The sequence below is a fragment of the Propithecus coquereli genome, unplaced genomic scaffold (genome assembly GCF_000956105.1).
Source record: "Propithecus coquereli isolate 6110/MARCELLA unplaced genomic scaffold, Pcoq_1.0 Scaffold14, whole genome shotgun sequence".
Taxonomy (NCBI): domain Eukaryota; kingdom Metazoa; phylum Chordata; class Mammalia; order Primates; family Indriidae; genus Propithecus; species Propithecus coquereli.
Window position 1 is genome coordinate 14,453,144 of NW_012138302.1, and position 19,517 is coordinate 14,472,660.

Below are 19,517 nucleotides of genomic sequence, written 5' to 3' on the forward strand. Positions count from 1 at the left end.
CTTTTCCCTCCCTCCTTCCTTGGTCCAGGGCCAGCCCAGCCTTGCTTTCTCTCATGCAGGCACGTCCCCTCTTAAAATCCTTACATGTTGAATCCCATCTCGGCGTCTGCTTCTCAAAGGCCCCGGGCTAACATGGTCTTTACAATATATGTAATTAGCCCCGTCTTACAAGTGAGGAAACTGAGGCACGGTGACAAGAAAGGTCTTGGGGCTGCTGCGCTTCCCTCCCTGTCCCCTAAAGTGAGGGTCGCAGTGGGCAGGCGTTCTCACGCGAACACCCGTGTCCCTCTGCTTGTTCCCAGCTGCACGTGGGCCCTGATACGGAGGCCGATGTCCTGACCGAGTGTCTGGCCCTGCAGCAGCTCCACGCGGCCACACAGCTGGCTGCCAGTGACGGGAAGGGCGGCCCAGCCCCGGAGCTGCTCCCAGGTATGTGTGCGGGGAGGCCGGGCCAGGGGCACAGGGGCAGGATGGGCTCCGGGAGGGCCCTTTCTCTGCCAGCAGTGCCTCCAGGACAACAGGGATGCTCCGTGGGCCACCGACATGGGCAGCCACTTGTCGGATGTAGTTGCCTCTCTGCCTGTGGCTCCCCACTTTCAACCCGTCTTCTCTCTGCTGCTCACCTAACAAGGCAGATGTCCCCTCACTCTCCTGCTGCTCCCCACGGCGCATGGGGTGAAGCCCGCACTCCTCGGCCTGGGCCCTCCTGGTGGCCTCTTGCCCCGACCTTGGCACATTGGATGCAGTTCCATGAATACTCTCTGCTCCCTCTCACCCCCAGGCCACTGTCCACACCCTGCCAGCCTCTATTCCTCCTGCCCCTCCTTCAGCACCCACCTCTAGGCCCCCTCCTCCAGGAAGCCTTCCTCTGGGCTGTTGCTCTGTTTCCCGTCTGTCTCCCCCTGTCTCCCTGAGTTCCTCCAGGGCAAGGCCAGGGTCTGCCTCATCCCACAGTCATCGGCACCCAGCATGGGACGTACGCAGAGCCAGGCTGGGGGAACATGTGGCCCTGCCCTAAGCATAACGAGGAGAGGCGGCGGTGCCCTGGTGTGAGACCTAGCCCCTCCCGATGGCACGCGCTGCCAGGATCATCCACAGGCAGGAACCACCTTCAAGAAGAGCCCATTTCTGACCCGGCCTCGGCTCAAAGTCCTGCTTAAGCCCCACCAGGACTCCGTTTCAGAGGAGGAAACTGAGACTCTGGGAGGGTAGGCAACTTGGCCAAAATCACTTCCAGCTCAGCACTGAACTCTGTGGCCCAGGGTGGGGCCCCCTGAGCCCCCAGGTCCCTGCAGGTCCATCCATCCAGACACTCTGGTCCAGCGGAGGCGGCCTGTCCGTCCCTCCCAGCAGCTGTGGGCCACGGGGCAGGTCTCAGGCCACGGCAGGAATTCCTGGCTCTGCGGCCTGGGAATCCAGCCCAGATAAGGGCAGTGTGGCCTTTGGATTCCAGCTGACAATGCTCGTACTCCCCCCTGCTCCCCCTAGAGAAACCACAGTATCAGACAGAAAGCTCTGCGCACCCTCTGGGATTTCTTAAATTACTCCAACCATTTTAGACATTTTTTTATTTTCTAATTTCTTATTCTTTCCCCTCAATGTTGAAGTAGCAGCAGATTTAAAAATATATCAAAGCACTTGCCAAACAGCCTCAGGAAGAGAAGGTTTTTACCCTTTCTCATGGGCCGCCTGCACGGGGGTCTGTGCTGAGACAGGCCCACGAGGGTGAGGACACTCAGGACGATGGGTGCTGTGGAGGAAGGGGTCACACTCTCCCTCTCCAGCTAGAGGACCCCTGTGTGGGGGCTGCTTCTCATGGGGTCAGAATTGCTAACATGGCAGGGCTACAAGGGACCATGGGGTTGATCTAGCCCAGGGATGAAGGTACCTCAAGTGCCAGCTCCCAGCGACAGGCAGTGACAGTTTGGAGTCTATGTTGAGAGGGGTTCTCCTCACTCAGCAGGAGAGAGGCTGCAGCTGATGAGCAGTGCTGCCCCCAGGGCGAGGCCCACCATTTCTGCTCGGGAGCACTAGGCCTGGGCAGGACAAGGACTTCCCCAAGGTCATCCAGAGAAGTCAGCAGCAGTCCAGGGGGGACGCCTATACTCCCAGATGGCAGCCGAGGGCTGTCCCAGGGAGAAGGGGCAAGGCCAGCAATAACCATCCCTCGAGCACCTGCTCGGCTGGTCACTTTGCAGACATCATCCAGACCATGCGACCCCCAACCACTCCTGCGGAAGTGTCAACAGAATCCGCTGAGGCACCTACACAGGTTGGAGGGCCACACCTGCCGGGACCTGCCACGCTTGCCCTGTGACGGCGAGTAAGTGGTGCCTTCCCTGCTTGGAGCCTCAGTTTCCCTCACAAACCTCCCATGAGAACAAATATGACTGTGGATGTGATCAGTTACGTGAATCCTATGTGACTTTTCTTTTACCATTATTACTATTGTCGTCGTTCATGGTGAATGAGAAGGGTGACTGTTCACTCAGCCCTCTTACAATAACGCAGCAGCCAGCGTTCGTTGAATACGTGCTGGGCGCCGCTTCAGGGACTGAGCACGTGTGTGGTAACTGCCGCCATCCTCAGGTCAGCCTCACAAGGTACATGCTGTCCATGGCCGGCAAGTGGCAGGGGCAGGATTTGAACCCAAGTCCTCTGGCTGCAGGTTGTGCTCTTAACCAGTCTACTGCCTCCCTGCTGCTAACGCTACTCCTCTGCTTACGAGTACCTGCCGTGTGCCACACCCCGTGCTGGTCCCTGTCCTTGAGCTGCTGCCAGGCACAACCAGGGGTCCTGGATCCCCCAGACTCCAACCTGCCAGGTTCTCCTGCAGGCCACAGGACAGACAGATGCCCGAGGCACAGCTGGGAACAGATGTTAGGGCCAGAGGTTACGCGCTCACGGCTGATGATTGAGGGTATTGCTTTACAGCCTGAGTAGTATGTTTTGGGGTGAGCCCATCACCCCCCGGCGTCCCCACTCCCACTGCCCCTCGCAGTCTGGCAATTCCTTAATCCCCGTCCAGCGCTTGTCTACATGGTCAACACCCCTCCTATACACACTCTGTCGCCCACGGTGTGTCCGTTCTCGGGTGGGGGCACTGTGCAGGCAGGGCCCGGGACCCAGGGAGGGCAGAGGCGCGGAAACAGGGTTAGAAGAGTCCAGAACAGAAGGGTGAGGGCGAGGGAGGAGCGGGAGAGGGAGACGTCGAATTTTCCTTGTCTGGCTACAGGAAGCTCCCCCGAGCCTGTCTCACGGGAAGCACCCGCTCCCTTCTTCATAGGAAACCCTGGGGAGGGTGTCGGGCAGGCCGTCCTTAGCAGACCGGGGTGACGTGGTGGGCAGTGAGAACATGTGCAGCACGAGGTCAGCGTGGCCGAGGGAGAGGGAGCGGGAGTTGTCAGGACTCCGGGCCTTCCCAGCTGTCGGGCCCCCAGTGGGTTCAACATGGCGGGTGAGGTGCTGAGGACAGCGGTGAGCGGCACAGCCCTGAGCAGCACCGAGCCAGGCTCCCCCCACAGAAGTCCCCTCGGGTGACTTCCCCCACGTGGGGGAGCGCTGTGTGGCCCCGGGCGGCAGTGGCTGGGGACAGGTGGTACTGCCCTTGGGAGAGAAGCTTCCAGAGGCAGGGAGGGCCGGGCCTGGGGCCGAGAGCTGGTGGGTGCCTGAGAGCCTGCCCGGGACAGAGGCCCTGGCCGGCATCCAGACCACGACCTGAGCAGGAGCCTGCGCCGCTTCCTGGCCCGGGCCTCAAGTGCACTTTCTTTCCCTGCTGCTGGGAAGACAGGTTGATTAGCTGCCCACTCTGTGACTCTGGACGAGTCACTTGTTGAGATTTAGTTTATTCGTCTTAAAATGGGATCATATTATCTCCGCCACTGACGGTCGTCGAGATGGTTAAGCAAGATACTGTGGAGAAAGAGCTTGGCACGTAGCGCGTTCTTAGTTGCGGTAATTATTGTTGTAAGAGTAGAATTTCGCCTAATGTAACATAGGGTGCTTGTGCTCGAACTCCAGGCCAGCGGTTGCAAACCATTTGGTCTCATAGGCACTATGGAGGTTATTTTTGTGTGGTTTTTGCTTTTCTAACAGTTTCGATGTAAAGGCCCTTACGGGCCATATTCCCTCCACTTCACCAGTCCTCATTGCTTCCTACTGTGAATCCCTAGAGTTTCACTTATTTTGCTCCCTGCCATGCCGCCTAAGGCATTGAGCTTGGAGTCCCTGCCAGCACCCTGCTCAGTTCCTGTAGCAGCCTCCTGAAATGCAGGCCGGGTCAGCCTGGGAGGGACTAGCCTTGGAACTGCAACCAGTTGAGAAGATGCAATTCCTCCCTCACCCTGTCCATGAAAGGAGGCTGGTTGTTCTCAGACTGGTCCTTATGGCGTGATAAAGAGCACTGGGCCTGGATCCATGGTAACCAGAGTAATATTCAAGTGTAACAGCTGGCCAGGGTGGGCACTGCATCATGGTGGGCACAGCTCCCAGTCCACAGAGTCCCAGAGTAGGAGTTTGTTCTCCCCTGAGATTAGGGTTCCTTGGTGAAGGCATTTGGGGAAGGCTGGCCTCAGTAACTCCCAAACCCCTAATTGGGCCCTCAGAGCTAACTCTGGCCTTGTGTCCCCCATTCTAACAGATGTGTTAGCCAATCTGTCTTCTTTTTTTTTTTTTTGAGACAGAGTCTCACTGTGTTGCCTGGGCTAGAGTGCTGTGGCGTCATCCTAGCTCACAGCAACCTCAAACTCCTGGGCTTAAGCAATCCTCCTGCCTCAGCCCCCCGAGTAGCTGGGACTACAGGCATGCGCCACCATGCCCGGCTAATTTTTTCTATATATTTTTAGTTGTCCAATTAATTTCTTTCTAATTTTAGTAGAGACGGGGTCTCGCTCTTGCTCAGGCTGGTTTCGAACTCCTGAGCTCAAACAATCCGCCCGCCTCGGCCTCCCAGAGAGCTAGGATTACAGGCGTGAGCCACCACGCCCGGCCCCATCTGTCTTCTTAACAAGGGTACAATCCTTGGGGGTAAGAGGTGATAAAAGGTATCCCCCTGCAGGTATCTTCTGAAGGTTTAGAATCTGAGCTAGAGCACGGTTGACTCTTCTCCTCACTTGGGACCCTTGTGCAGTGTACAGCTTGTACAACCATCCATGGCAGCCCTCTCAGAGGTCTTCTAAGCCAGCCTGTCATCCAGCTAGTACAGTCACTCTCTTTGGAACCCTTCACAGTGGGCACCCAGGCTCTGCTTACACACCTCTGGGGCTGGATAGTTATTCTATGCAAAGGCAGCCCATTTCCCTGTAGCAACATTGCCTGTTAGAAGATACTGCCAAGCCCTGAGCTGGTGTCTGCTTCTCTCAAGCTTCTCTCCATTCCTGGGTCCCCATCTGCTTCTGGGGTATTACAAAATAAGCCTCTTCTTTTCCAGAACAACCCCATAGAGATTTGAAGCACATGCTCCATACATGCACCCCCCCACACACACAGGGCGTGACAACCCATGTCTCTGCCAGTCCCTTGCTGTCCACCTCTGCTGTCAGGCTGGGCCCCAGCTGTGGACACAGCCCTTTAGCCAGGGCTGAACTGAGCAGAGTGGGGCCATCACCTCCCTCATTTTTGCCCCTAAACTTCTATGAATACAACCTTGCTCATTTTCTTTCTTGTCTTTCTCCATAATCAGGCACACACAGCTCCTGGGCTGTCCACAGTCATCTCTAGGGAATGGCCAAAGTCCAGTGACATCTGTTTGGTTCCCTGCAGGTGTGTATCCCGGCTCCATCACCCCTCACAACGGGCTCGCATCAGGCATCCTGCCCCCCACGCATGACGTCCGTTCCAGGCATCACCCGCTGGACGCCACCACCGGTCCCCACCACCATCTGTCCCCTCTGCCCATGGCTGAGAGCACCAGGGACGGGTATGTACACCACACCAAGCCAGTCTCCTCCAGGAGCAGCAGGTGGGCACCTGCGTGGGAGGCAGGCAAGGGCAAGTGTCCCACACACTATCTGGTTGTTATTGATAAGGAAAACAGCCTACATTTATTGGGCACTTACTGCATACTGTGCTGTAAACTCTTTCTGTGCACAGTTTCATTGGAGCCTCACAGTAACCCTACGAGGTAGGTAGTATTGGTGCCCAGGCTTCCGAACTCGTTACTTCATGTACCCTCTTCTCCCCCGCAGGGGACCCTGGGAAGATGCTGTGCTCCCCACCCAACCCCAGGCCTCCTCGGGGCTCACTCTGGCTTCTCCTTGGCTCATCCAGGCACGGGGTGAGCAGACTGCCCACTGTCCGCTCCAGGGGTGCTGGCCTGGGCCTCACCCCCGTCTCTGGCCGCTGCAGCCTTGGCCGTCGCCTGGTCTGCTGGGGCTGTGTGGGAGGCTTTACTGCAGGATCACTGCAGAGAGGGGCAGCCTCTCCCTGTGTTCAATGTGGTTCTCATTGTGGCCACTTAAGTGGCTGGAAATGGTGAATGTGTTAATTGCTGGCCCCTAATGCTGCTGAAATCGGTTTTCCTTGCAAATGAGCGGGAGGAGGCCTCCCAGCCCTGCCTGCCTGCCCTCCCTGCCTTTTCTGCTTGACATCAGCAGTGATTTGATCAAACTTATTCCCCAAGGCCTGGCCCCAGCACCTTCCTCCTTCCCTGCCCTTCCTCCTCAAGGCCACAGCCTCGGCCTTGGCCTGCCTGTGCCTGGGGCCAGCCTGGCTTTGTCACCAAATTTGTGGCCCACTGCTCCTACCCAGGCTCCTCCTGCCATTCATCCATCCATTCACTCAGTGCGCAGTCATGGAGCCCCTGGAGAAGCCTGCCGTGCGAGGGAGACGGACATGCCTGCAGAGACTGGCCACACGGAGGGGAGGAAGCAGAAAGGGCTGTGGGAGCCCAGAAGAGATCCCAGGGAATGGGCTAGGGGAGGATGTCAGGGAAGGCTTCCTGGAGGAGGTGATGCTGAGCCCGGCCTCCGAGGTGAGATCAGAGTCGGGCAAGTGGAGAGGTTGGGAGAAAGGAAGGAGCAGCAAGGGCAGAGGTGGGCTGGCGAGAGCCTGGTATGTCCTGGGAAACATGAGCCATCCTATGGGGTGACGCACTTGGGAGAGAGGTCACCAGGGCTCGATCACAAGGCCTGGGATGGGAGTCTATCCTGAAGGGTGTTGAGCAGTGACGGGGTCAGGTTTGGGGCCTGCAGCACAGGGCTGGATCCTAGGGTGCAGGATGGAAGGTGGGGTGCCAGATGGCATCCTGAGCCAGGCCAGGTCCAGGGTGGCAGGAGGAACAGTGGAAGGCGATGGTGACACAGAACGAGCAGGAGTCGGGGAACCCTGGCTGGGCAGGGCGAGGCGGGCATCAGGGATGAGCCCTGGCTGTGCACAGGGACCGCTCTCGGGGCAGGGGGAGATGGTGGCTGCGCGCACGTGTGGGCAGAGAGCCCTGAACGGGCTGCACAGGGAACCAGAAAGCCCGCCACTCCCCCAGCCTCTGTTTCTTCTTCTGTAAAAGACATTTAAAAACCCTCCTCTAGGAAGGTGGTGAGGGTCAGCTACCCGTGCCTGACACTGCATGTGTCACTTGGTACGAGTTCCACCGACACTGGCCCCCGGCCCCCACCCACCCCCTCAGGCCACCTGCTCACCCACCAGCCAACCTAAAAACACCTCCAACCAAAGGAAAATAAAGCACAGAGGCCTTTCCCTGCCCAGGCCTGTGCTCTCTGTCCCGCCTCGCTCATCACCTGCCTGCCGCCTGCCTAAGTGCCCGTCAAGAATTTCTGCTGTGAGAGGCAGAGTGACGACAAGACGGGACCCCCAACCTGCCGGCCCACCCCTGGCCGCGGCAGGGCCCTGAGTCATCCTGAGCAGCGAGGCGCCCAGCTCCTCCAGCCGCAGGAGACGGGCCCTCGTGCCTGACACCAGGCCCAGGCCCAGCCTGAATGGGTTTCTGTTTTCATCCCCTGAGAAGAGAGCCGGGGAGAAGGCCTTCAGCCTCCCCTCCTGCCAAAGTCAACAGGGAACGGCCACGCGTGGCTCCCCAGTGGTTTGCTGGGACGTTTAAATAGCTTGACAGAATTATCTGATTCACTCAAAATATGCTAAGAGGGCCTGACTTCATGACCAAATTTATTTATCCTGGCTCAGAGGAGTTGCTGAATAGGGTATTTTTTTTCCCAGCCCTATGCGAGGTATGAAGCTCTCAGTCTGCCAGGCCAGTGAGGTTTTATATTAATTTTTATAGGTTCCAATTGGAGCAAAAATATTTGATTTAGGAATCATTTGCATGACTCAGAAGAGGAGCTCCAGATGATCTTTTTTCCTTTTAAAGAGTTCAGGTAGAGCGGCGTAACCTCAGCCTCCACGTCTGCTGCGGATAGTCGTGTTCTGTTTAATTTCACTGGCTGTGAAGGTGGCAAATGCGAATTTATGGCAGGGTTGAGACAGGAAAAACAAACTTGGAAAATGCGTGTTTTTCCCTTTCAGATCTGGTTCTCCTTAATTCTGCGATGCTTTACTCTCTGGGTTTTGTAGCTGAGAGGTTAGAAACCCGTTTGTTAGTGTTATCGGTTGTCTGCAGTGTGCCAGGCCCGGTGCTGGGCACACAGTGACCGAGAGGGGCCAAGACCTGGCCCCCCCTGCAGCAGCTCCCGGGGAGGGGCCGATGGGAAACCAGGGGAGAGCTGGGTGGCGGGTGCCCCCGCTGGGATGGGGATGGGCAGGCGCCGCACAGCGTGCCTGGAGGAAGGAGGATCCGCTGTCCCAGTCATGCTCAGCCCAGCTCCAGCCAGGAGAACTGGTAATGAGGACAGCTGGCTTGTGCACAGCCCTCCACAGTTTATAGTGCAGAGGTAGACCCGTCCCACTTGATGGCCCTGTGAGACAGGCCTAAAAATAATGATGATGGCGGTGATAATTCTTTCACGGAGACTTGATGAGGATTCAGTTCACAAACTTACAAGGGTGACATGGACCTATAGTGCGTTAGTTGCTGGGCCAGGGGCCCACTACAGAGCACCCCCTCCCCTGCCCCCAGCAAGTCCACAGTAATGGGGTCCCAGATAGCACAGAGGAGGGGCAGTGACAACAGGCTGCCCAGGCGGAAGGGAGAAGAGACGAACCTGGCCCAGCTGCAGACATGGAGCCCTGACCTCTCCCCGTATCTCCTTCTCCATTTCCAGACAGTCCTTCCCTCAGAGAGGGGCACTGATCTGTCCGTTAACACCTCACGTCTCAAGACAGTGGGTGAGGGTCGCATGCCTAGCTTGACAAGGCCACCTGGAGCTGTGACGTGGGACTTGCAGTATATTTTAATGTGGGGTCCAACAAACCCACAGATCCAAACAAGAAAATAGAAACTCAGCTCTCCCTCTGTCTTTCTGCACTGCGGAAAGACTTTATAGGCTATGAGCTTCTGGCCTGGTTCCCAAGAGCCCCCAAGCCCAGCCGATCTGAAAGTCATTTTATTCCCTGTGAGCAGGGCCCGGCAGGCTTAGGAGGCAGCGCGAGGAGGGGACCTCCATCTGCAGCGATGTGCAGTCCAGTTAGACTGCCCACTCGGGCTGCGCTGGGCTGGGCTCAGGGTGCCTGCAGAGAGCTCTCAGCTGCTGCAGTCTTGCTTCAGAATATGAGCTTCCAAAGAGCACAGCCTTGGGCCCACATCCCCTCAGGAGCTGTAGGACTGTAAGTAGTGAGCCTCCCATCACAGGAGGGATGCAAGTGGAGGAGACATGGCCAGGGATGGAGACAGGAGAAGGTCCCTCAGAGTACACTGTGCAGGAAAAAAAGGCCAATTTGGGTATCAGACCCACCTGCTAGTTTTTCTTCCCTTCATCTTGGCAACAATGATGATGATTGATGGTGTGGCTAAGAATGTATCAGTCATCATCCTGAGTGCTTCATCTACATTGCTTTAATTTTACCCTCACCGTAGCTCATGAGGTCAGTGCTGTGTGGCCAGGAGTGACTTGTACAAACCTCTCTGAACCTTGGTTTTCTGATCTGCAAAAAGGATGCAAGAACACCTGTGTCACGAGGCTGGGGCAAGGCAGGGGCTCCCTGCATGGTGACTGTCAATGCCGTGAGCTGTTCTGCTAAGGAACCGCTGAGGCCCTCAGCGCGGCTGTCCCGAGCTTCTACCAGGAGGCCAGAGTGGCACGCACAGAGGCAGAGCGCCCGGCACCCAGCAAGGGTGGCTGGGGTTTAGCTCTTGGTAATGAGAGCTGGAGTGTGCCAGCTGGGAGCACGTGGCCCTTCGAGAAACCAAGGCTCAGAGACGTTAGGCAGATTGCCCAAAGTCACCTGGCCAATGAGAGCAGATAGGGGTCTGAACACAGTTGTGTCGACTCCAGAGATCACGCTTATTACCTCTGTTCCTTGCTGGCTATCAACCCTAGATACCAGACTCTAATGCTCGCAGGGTTTTAAATTTTCCATGTGCGCACAATCAGAAATAAAGCTTCCTCTTCTAACTGCTGTGCTGTGAGTGGGAGCAGGTCAGCTAGTGGCTCCCCGCTGCTGGAGGGGCACAGGCAGCGGCAGCCCCCTCCCTGCTGACGGCCGTCTCTGTTCTCCCCAGGTTGGGGCCTGGCCTCCTCTCGCCCATGGTCAGCCCACTGAAGGGGCTCGGGCCACCACCGCTGCCACCGTCCTCCCAGAGCCATTCCCCTGGGGGCCAGCCCTTCTCCACACTCCCCAGCAAGCCGTCCTACCCGCCCTTCCAGAGCCCTCCGCCCCTGCCTCTGCCCAGCCCACAAGGTAAGCTCTGGTAGGGGCTGCTCCCCGTACCCTCCCAACTCCCGGTCAGGGACCCCAGAGGAATGAGACACCAGCCTGGGGGAGACAGGTGGGTACTCAGAGAATGACGCGCCAGGCACTGAGGGCCATGCTGGGAGAAGCTGGGAGACAGGTGACCTAAAAGGCCTGGGCAGGGGCAGTTTCCGGGAAAGTGAGAAAGAGTTTGTTTTGTGGACAGGGCATCTGGGGGCATTGTCAGCAGAGGGCACAGCGTCGGTGGCGGCGGGTGGGGGAGCCTGCGGCTTGGAGCGACCACGCGGGACTGGGAATGCTGGGCCTGAGTGCGGAAGGAGTAGGAGGGCCACTGTCCCGCCCTCAGCGCACTGGCGTCGGCCACAGATGACGCAGGCGCAGCCACAGGAGACCGTCTCAGCCACCCCTCGCCTGCCCACCACCCCATGCGGGGCAGAGCTGAGAAAGGGCCCCGCACGCTGGAGCCCGCTCTGCCCCGCGCTCTTCTCTGCATCGCACCCACGCTGCCTGGACGGGACCGCGCGGGGGGCTGCACCGTGCAGCGAGGACGGCCCCTGCCTGCCCTGGGCGTTTTCCCTCTGTCAGCGCAGCCCCTGCCACCTCCTTCTGCAGGCTACCAGGGCAGTTTCCACTCCATCCAGAACTGCTTCCCCTACGGCGACTGCTACCGGACAACCGAGCCAGCAGCCGGTGGGGACGGACTGGCCGGCGAAGCCCACGGTTTCAACCCCCTGCGGCCCAACGGCTACCACAGCCTCAGCGCACCTCTGCCTGCCACAGGTGAGCCCTGCCCGCGTGCCTCCCTGCCCCGACACCACCCGGGCCCAGCCCCGCGCTGGGTGCTTCGTGCACGTTGTCCTGCATCCTGTGGACAGCCTGTGCGGCAGGGTCATCACCGCTTTGCAGAGAAGGAGACAGAGGCTCAGGGAGGCCCACAGAACCAGGATTGGCTCCCTGCTTGTCAAGTCAGGGTCCCTTCCAGAACTTCGCAGGGCTTATATGTGTCTGGACCTGGCGGGTTTCCGAAGACTCAGACTGGGAGCCCGTGGTCTAATTAATGCCTCACTCTGAACATTGAGCACCTACTGTGTGCTGGGCACAGGTGTAGGCCCTGGGGATGTAGCAGGGAATGAAATAAATACTGATTTCCATTTAACAGATGAGGGAAGTAGGCAGGGACAGAGCCTGAGTTGTGCTTTTTCCTGGGCGCACCTGTGCCTCCCCCAGGTGAGGCCCCTGGCTCGGGCAGAGAGGCCCAGTGAGTGGGGGGTGTTCCACACAGCCCGGGGTGGGATCAGGCTCAGACCAGCAGGGCGAGGCCTGGTCAGAGCAGGGGCACCAGATGGGCGGGCTGGACTCACCCTGAATTCCCGAAGCCAAGCCCCCCAGCACAGCCGCAGGGCCCAGGTCTAGCTGGGGCACACAGGAGCCCGGAGTGCAGCCTGACAGCCTGCCGCAGAGGCCCCTTGGGCAGCACTGAGGTGTGCAGCCGGGGGTGGAAGGACGGGGACATAGAGACAGGCACCGAGGCCTCAGGTAGGCACACATGACCCTGTGGGTCCATGTCCCCTCACCTGCTCCATGGCTGTAGTCTGTCTTCATGTGTCTGTGTGTGCTGAGCATGTAGGGTGGCACAGGCGGTTCTGGGCAGTGTGAGCCCCTGTGAGTGTGTAAGGAGCTTGCAGGGCACACTCTTTCATGTCTGCACACGTGTACTTATATCATACCTGTGCTGGTGTCCGTGTACCCTGTCTGTGTGCACATTGCCCACCCCATGACTCGTGTCTGTTTCCACAGACATGTATGTGCATGTTTGCGATGTGGGCTGTTTCAGCGGAGCGTGCTTGTGCGCATGTGTGTGCCTGTGTTCAACTACAGTGTCCATACGCCCGTGTGTGCGGGCCCCCTACACCAGGATGGGGCGGTTCTTTTGGCCTCCCTTCTCCCCACTGCCCATTCCTGGCCTGGCTCAGCTGCCCACACCTCCTCTGTCAATCCAAGAACAGACACACAGCATTAAATCCAGACTGTGACAGGCAGGTGGGGCGGTAGGGCCTTGGAACAGTTCAGCCCAACCCCATTGCATAGATGGGAAAACTGAGGCCTGTCTTAGACCACACAAGCTCATGACAGCAGCTCAGGGACAGGGCCTCTGAGCAGTGACCCTACCCTGGAGACAGCATGTCCAGGGGAAGAGCCAGATATCTGCAGAGCCAAGGGGACCTGGGTTCAAGTCCCAGCTCCCCTCCTTACTGGCAGTGTGACCTTAGGCAAGCGTCTTGCCCTCTCTGAGCCTGCCTTCTCAGCTCTAAAATGGGATAATGAATCCTACTTCATGGGATCATTGTGAAGCTTAAGTGAGATAAGGCTTGCATGAGCATTTAGTAAGTGCCCAGGAAATTCTCTTTCCCTCCTTTGGGTTTCTTGAGTCTAGTGGAGAGGAGGAAACCAAAGGAGTGGGGGTAAGCTGGGTCCTTCTGCCAGGAGGGGACTGACCCTTGAGGGCACAGGCTGTGTTACTCGCAGCCCCACCCTTCCTCACCCCCAGTCTGCCCCCCAGTCTGGGCCTGGGTGATGGACCACACCAAGCCAGCCTGTGCCTATCTTCCCTGCTGGCCTGGGCCCCCTGGGTGCGCAAGGCCTAGGACACCTCCCAAGCCCCCTCCCCACCCCATCGATCAGCTCCCCCATCTGGAAAAGCAGAGGGCTCGGAGCAGGCCCCTCTGAGGGGACGCCGTGAGGAGGGACCCTGGGCAGGCAGGGTGCAGCCTGGGAAACGCCGCCGTCCTCCAGCCCTGACCCTCTCCCACCCACCCACAGGCTACGAGGCCCTAGCCGAGGCCGCATGCCCCACGGCACTGCCACCGCAGTCTTCTGAAGATGTGGTGTCCAGCGGTCCTGAGGACTGTGGCTTCTTCCCCAATGGGGCCTTTGACCACTGCCTGGGCCACATCCCCTCCATCTACGCGGACACCTGAAGGAAGCCGCTGTCCACGCCTGCCTGCCCTGCGCTGCGGAGCTGCTTCACCACTCGCCGTCCGCTCCCACGCTCCGTGCATCCGGCCGGAGCAGCCAGGCCACCAATGCAGGGGTGCGTTGCTGCAGCGGCGCCCAGCGCTGCCCGGGGAGTGATTGTCCGAGCCCGAGCCAGGCGCTCAGAGGTGCCCGCCAGGATCCGTGACCCTGTGACAGTCCCTTGATTGTGTCCTCCCCTTTCTCTGCCCCGTGGTTTTGAAATCACAGACCTCGTGTATATAAAATGTACAGAACTTGTTTTCCATTCCCCTGCCAGTTTTATATTTTTGGTTTTACAAGAAAAAATTAAAAACTGGAAACAAGACGTGGGGGCCTGGTTCTGCTTTTGATTCAGCCTAGAGGCTGCGACCAGGAGAACCTCGGAGGAGTGTGACAAAAAGCCGGGTGTTCGGGCTTGGGAGGCCACGTGGAAACCAGCCCTGGCCCTGGCTTCCAACCATGGGGAAGGGAGCTCCGTCATGTGGGCCCCCACGGGCGGGGTCCTTGCGGACACCAGCGCTAGTCCCAGGACAACGCCGCAAGGCAGGCTCCCATCCCCACCGGCAGGTTCGCAGGCCGAGGCTGAAACTGGGACCCCGATCCCCTGACCCAGATCTCTGCCTGCTGCACTGACTCCTCAGCTCGTGGAAAAATGAGCTTCCAATCTCACGCCTGGGCTTGTGTCAACAGCAAACGCCGTGGGAGGGCAGGCGAGCCTTCCAGGGACGAGCCCAAACAGCCTCAGCAGGTGAGGGGCAAAGGCAGGTCCTGCTGACCGACAGGGGCAGAGAGCATCCTTTGTCCAGGGAGCCCAGGCCTGCCCTGGGGGTGCTCTCTCCCTCCCCTGCTGGTCTCCCCGGCATCCAGCACAAGGAACAGGCCCATAGTCCAGGCCTGTGCAGGTGACCTGGGCCATGGCCTGCATCTCGCTGTGTCACCCTGAAGGTCACCTAGTAAAGAGATCAAGGAAAATTCCTGTCTTGTCCTCGCTGAAGTGAAACCACTTCAGGGAGGTCACAGTGTCTGCCCTCCCCATGCTCCTGGGAACAGCCCGGGAGCTGTTTTCCCCTCCACGGGCGAGGAGGAGCCAGCATTCACACGCAGGTCCTGGGTCGCCTCTTCGTACTTCAGGGCTGGCTCAGGTAGGCAAACGAGGGAAAGATCTAGGCCTCTCCCTTCTTTATAGAGAGGGAAACTGAGACTTAGAGAGGGCCCCCAGCCAAGCAGTGACAGTACCCGTGATGTGTGCCTGGTCCCTCCCCGTCATCTAGGGACGCCTCTGTCACACCTGACCGTGGGAGTGGCTGCCCTGTGCCCACCGTGGGCACGTCCGTGAATCAGCTCACTGACTGTCCTGAGGAGGTTATTGTACCACTGTCCTGTTTACCACTCGGATGCACAACCCACCCCGGGCCAACCCCTGACGACCCCTGAGCGTGACCCCTAGGGATGGCGCTTGGACCCCGCTGCCCTCTGGCACGAGCCAGTGAGGAGCCCAGCCCGGGAAGGAGGGCAGGAGGGAGGGGCTGCCCGCGGGCAGCTGTGTCCTCCACTGAAGGTCTCGGCTGTGGTCAAGCCCCCTCCACACAGCCCACTCTGTAGATGGAGGGGCAGCTCCCTGTCCCCCGTCGTCAGGTGTGGAGTGGGGTTGGGGACACCTGCCCACCCACTGTGCACAGTCTCTTCATCAAGCTGTCCTCAGTTGCCCCAGTCTGGCAAGGGCTGTCTTCCCTGCCAGCCCCTGACACCTACACAGAGAGGAGGGAGGCGAGCGTGAGCAACTTGCCGTGTGGCACAGCCGGCGAGGGGTCGGGCTGGGATCCCAACCCGGGCGTCGGGCTGCAGAGCCCACGCTCTCACCGCCACGCCGTGCTACTCCGAGGACTCAGGTGACCTGGACTCCTGGAGTGGGCTGGTCCAAACCCTGGGACTGACCCAATGTCACGCAGCACGTTGGGAGCCCCTGGCTCTCACCCAGGGCCCCCTCAAGCCCCGCGTCCCCGCCCTCACTGATTTTATGGAACTAATTAGGCTGTGGCAAAATTCCCCGAACAGGGATGCTCAGGAATCGATGCTGCATGTCACTGTAAATACTTAATCCACTCCAGAATTAAGCTGTACAATGAGGACATATTTCTATTAATAATGAAAAGGGCTGAGCCGCGAGCAGGGGAACACACAGGGAGCCGGCAGTTGGATCTCATTTAATTTCAGAGAGCAGAGAGAGGGAGAAAAGGAGACAAAGGCAAAGAGAAACAAAGACAGAGACAGAGACAAGCAGAGGGCGGAGCCGGGGGTGACGGCAGTCCCCACAGCCACGCTGTAGCAGGGGCTCCGTGGTGAGTCCCAGCTGTCGCGGGTACCCCGAGCTGTAAACGGGACCCCTCTGAGCCCTGGCTCCTCCTGGCACGCTCAGGGGACAGGCGCCCTGATGCCCACGAGGGCTCCCTCCTGATCTAAAGTGAACACGGCACAGCAGGGTCCACCTGGCAAGACCCGTGGGCCTGGCATGAGCCAGAAAACACGAAGGCCGCAGCCCTTCCTGAGCTCCGACCCTGCGCCAGGGACTGAGCCCGGCGCGCATGGGAGCCTCCGGCCACCATTGCAAGGGGCATGCAACAACCCCCAGTTGGCAGGGAGGTGTGACTGTCACTGTCACGTGGCGGGGGGTTAGTGGGGTTAGGTGCAGGGGCTGGTGTATCTCGCCCGACCTGGGGACAGGCCACAGGCTGGGGGCCCTGCAGGGTCTATAGAGCGTCGGGAGCTGAGTCTGCCCAGGGGCCCCAGGGGGATGCACAGCGCAGGGACAGTGCCCAGGCCTGCCAGGTGACCATGCTGCCCTCACAGCCCAGCCACTTCAGACTGCCCTGCAGCCCTGGCCTCTGTCCAGCCCAGGCCGAGATTGGCCCAGCCCCCTCCCCACAGCCTCCCAGTCTCTGTCTCCACCAGGGGCCCTCTCTCCTCCCCCCCATCCCTCTCTCCTCCCTCCCCTTCCTCTCTCCTCCCTCCCCTCTGTCCCTCTTCCTCCCTCTCCTCTGTTCCCTGCATCCTCACTCTCTTTCTGCTCCCCCTCATCCCTCTCCACTCCTCCCTGGCTCCTTGCCCTCCCATCCCCCTCTGTCTCACCGTTTCTCTGCCCTAGCCCCTTTGTCCCTCCTCCTCCCCTCCCAGTTCTTGCCTCCCTCCCTTTCTCCACCCCACAGTTCATCCCTTCGCTCTCTCTTTCCTCCATTCTCTCTCCTGCCTCAGCGGTGTCTGTGAGCCTGCTCTGCACACTGCCAGGTGTGGTCCTTACCCTCCTCCTTTCTTTGCTCCCTCCCTCCTCACGCCCCCTAATTCCCTGTGGCCTAGAGAGGGACAGTGACCCGCCCAAGGCAACACAGAGCATTGGTGGCTGGGGCAGGGCCGTCCTGGTGGGAGAGGCCAGCTCCTGCTGCCTTGGGGGCCCCATGAGTTATCACAGACCCAGAACACCAGGGCTGAGCGGGCCCACCTGGACCACCAGCCCCAGCCCTCTCACTGCACAGACTGGAAGCCCAGGCCCAAAGACTCCGTTTCTGCAACCGCTTCCAGCCTCTCTGCACGCCCCCAAGACAGCCCAGCAGGGGAGGAGGGGATGCCAAGCACAGAGTGGTCAGGGTTGTGACATGGCAGCTTTGTGCCTTCGGACTCCCCTGACCCTCTGCTGCAGCAGGCCTGGGCTAGGGAAGCCCCCACTGAACACAAGGCCCAGGAGAGCAGGTTTTAATCTGTCCCTCTCACTGCTGACCACCCAGCCCCTAGAACAGCACCTGGCACACAGCAGGTGCTCAATACCCGCTTGTTACACACAATTAGTGGAGCAGGAAAGACGGACAAGGGAACAAGAACCGGCCTCTGCAGAACCTGGCACAGAGGAGGGCCCCACGAGGATCTGTGGACTCAGTCAGCCTGTGCAATGAGGACATGGGCGCAGAGGGGCATGACTTGTCTGAGGTCACAGAGCAGGCAGCAGGTCAGCGATGGGCAGTGGGGACCCGAACTCGGGCCCAGCGCGCTGTGTCCACCTCACCCTTTCGTCCACCCGAAGAGCTAATGCCTCCCATGCTAGGAGGCCCCTGCAGCTCCGTGGCGACATTCTGCAAGGTGAGTGTTGTCACCCCGTTTTACAGAGGCAAGAACTCAGGCTAGAGAGATGACTGGCCGGGGCCGTGGGCCAGGCAGAGCTGGACCCAGCGCTGGGCCCCCGCCCTGCTGGTCTGCATCCCGACCACGACTCGGGCCCTGGGGACCCGCCTGAGGATTCCTGGCACGCGTTCCTCTCAGCCGTCCAGAGGGGACCATTAGGCCTTTACAAGTACCGATTTATATACTCGCAGGGGCTGTCAGCCCTGCCAGGGATTTATAGGTTTCTAAGTGGTCCTGTCTCTGGGGGAAACTCAAAGGAACACGGGAAGGAATTGCCAGCCCCGTCGGCCCTGAGGCTGCAGCGCCAACAGCCTCCATTTTTCCCGGGTCCCCTGGGGTGCCGCAGGGTCCGGCAGAAGGTCCTTCAGAGGCCGCGGAGGAGACATGCCTCCAGGCAGCCCCGTGTCAGGCTGCGCCCCCAGGAGACACGTCCTGTCTGGGCGGGAGGGCGGGGCTGCCTGAGCTCCCCGGGGCTGGACTTCGGTCTGGTCACTTGTTTTTAGGGCAGAACAAAAAAGCAGAGCAGCGGGGCCGCAGCATAATCTGGAGGGGCTAAGGTGCGGAGGGCGAGGAAAAGGCTTCAGGGCAAGTTGGAGACAGTGACGCTGGAGCGGGGATCCGTCGTAGACTGGAGCGGGGATCCGTCGTAGACTGTCTCTGGGGGTCGTTATACTGTTCTCCGCAGTACTTTTGTGTGTGCGAAATTCTCCAGGGAAGATTTCAAGCTGACCCAGCGTGGCCAGGCTGGGAGTTTCTGGCTCGCCTGGCGGCTGGGGCAGGTACAAGAGCTCAGCCCAGCTGTTTCGGGCAGGAGTCCCCCTGGGGGAAGGTCTGGGGCCTGAGTTCATCTTTCCTGTGCCACTGTCTTGTCACAGCAGGGACCATGTTGGCGACCCTGAGTCCCCAGTGCCCAGCATAGGGCCTGACGCACAGTTGGGGTTTAATAAATGCTTCTTTGAGTTAATTTGCCAGTGACGAGTAAGCGTATGTGCAGAACAAGGGCCAGGACAGGGAGAGGTCTGCTAACCCCATGCCCGAGGGTGCTGGGGGCACAGGAGACTCAGGGGGCCTTGGCCCCAGCCCCAAAGCTCCGCAGGGTGCCCTGGAGGGAGGGAGCTGACTGTGCTAGGAGACCCTCCAGCAGACTGGGACTGCAGGGGGTGGGGCTGAGGACAATCTCATATTTTTTAAAGGCAAAGCCCTCTAAAGTAAAATGGGCTACTTTGGGATGAAAGTGAGCTCCTCAGCCCTGGGGGTATGCAAGCAAGCGTGGGCAAGACACTGAAACAGTCCCATCTGTGGGTCAAGGGCTGCACTGCACAGCTTCTAAAGGCCTCTCAGGCCCGACTGGGACTCCGACAGCCGCCCTCTGACACCCATGCAGGCGGCTGCCACCCCAGCGTGGTTTCCGAGGCTGCGCAGAGGGCGGGGGCATCCAGGCAGTTCATCGAGTGTTTGCAGGGAAAGCAGCTGGCCGAGGCGTGGGTTACTGCCCAAACGTTTGCTCAGTGGTTCAGGGCTGGCAGCATCCCACCCAGGCAGCCCAGGACGGAAGGAAGGGGTGGCCACTCTGGGGG

General features: G+C 59.5%; 1 protein-coding gene across 1 annotated transcript in view; it reads left to right on the forward strand.

Annotated features, from left to right (window-relative positions):
- The window catches only part of GLIS1 (GLIS family zinc finger 1), a 212,372-nt gene extending 198,270 nt beyond the window's left edge, over nt 1-14,102 (forward strand). Inside the window, exons 6-10 of the mRNA XM_012639363.1 lie at nt 303-429; nt 5,761-5,917; nt 10,568-10,746; nt 11,371-11,538; nt 13,579-14,102. Coding sequence (XP_012494817.1) covers nt 303-429; nt 5,761-5,917; nt 10,568-10,746; nt 11,371-11,538; nt 13,579-13,736 — 789 coding nt within the window. The 3' untranslated portion in view covers nt 13,737-14,102. The remainder of the gene's footprint in view (nt 1-302; nt 430-5,760; nt 5,918-10,567; nt 10,747-11,370; nt 11,539-13,578) is intronic.
- The last annotated feature ends 5,415 nt before the right edge of the window (nt 14,103-19,517 follow it).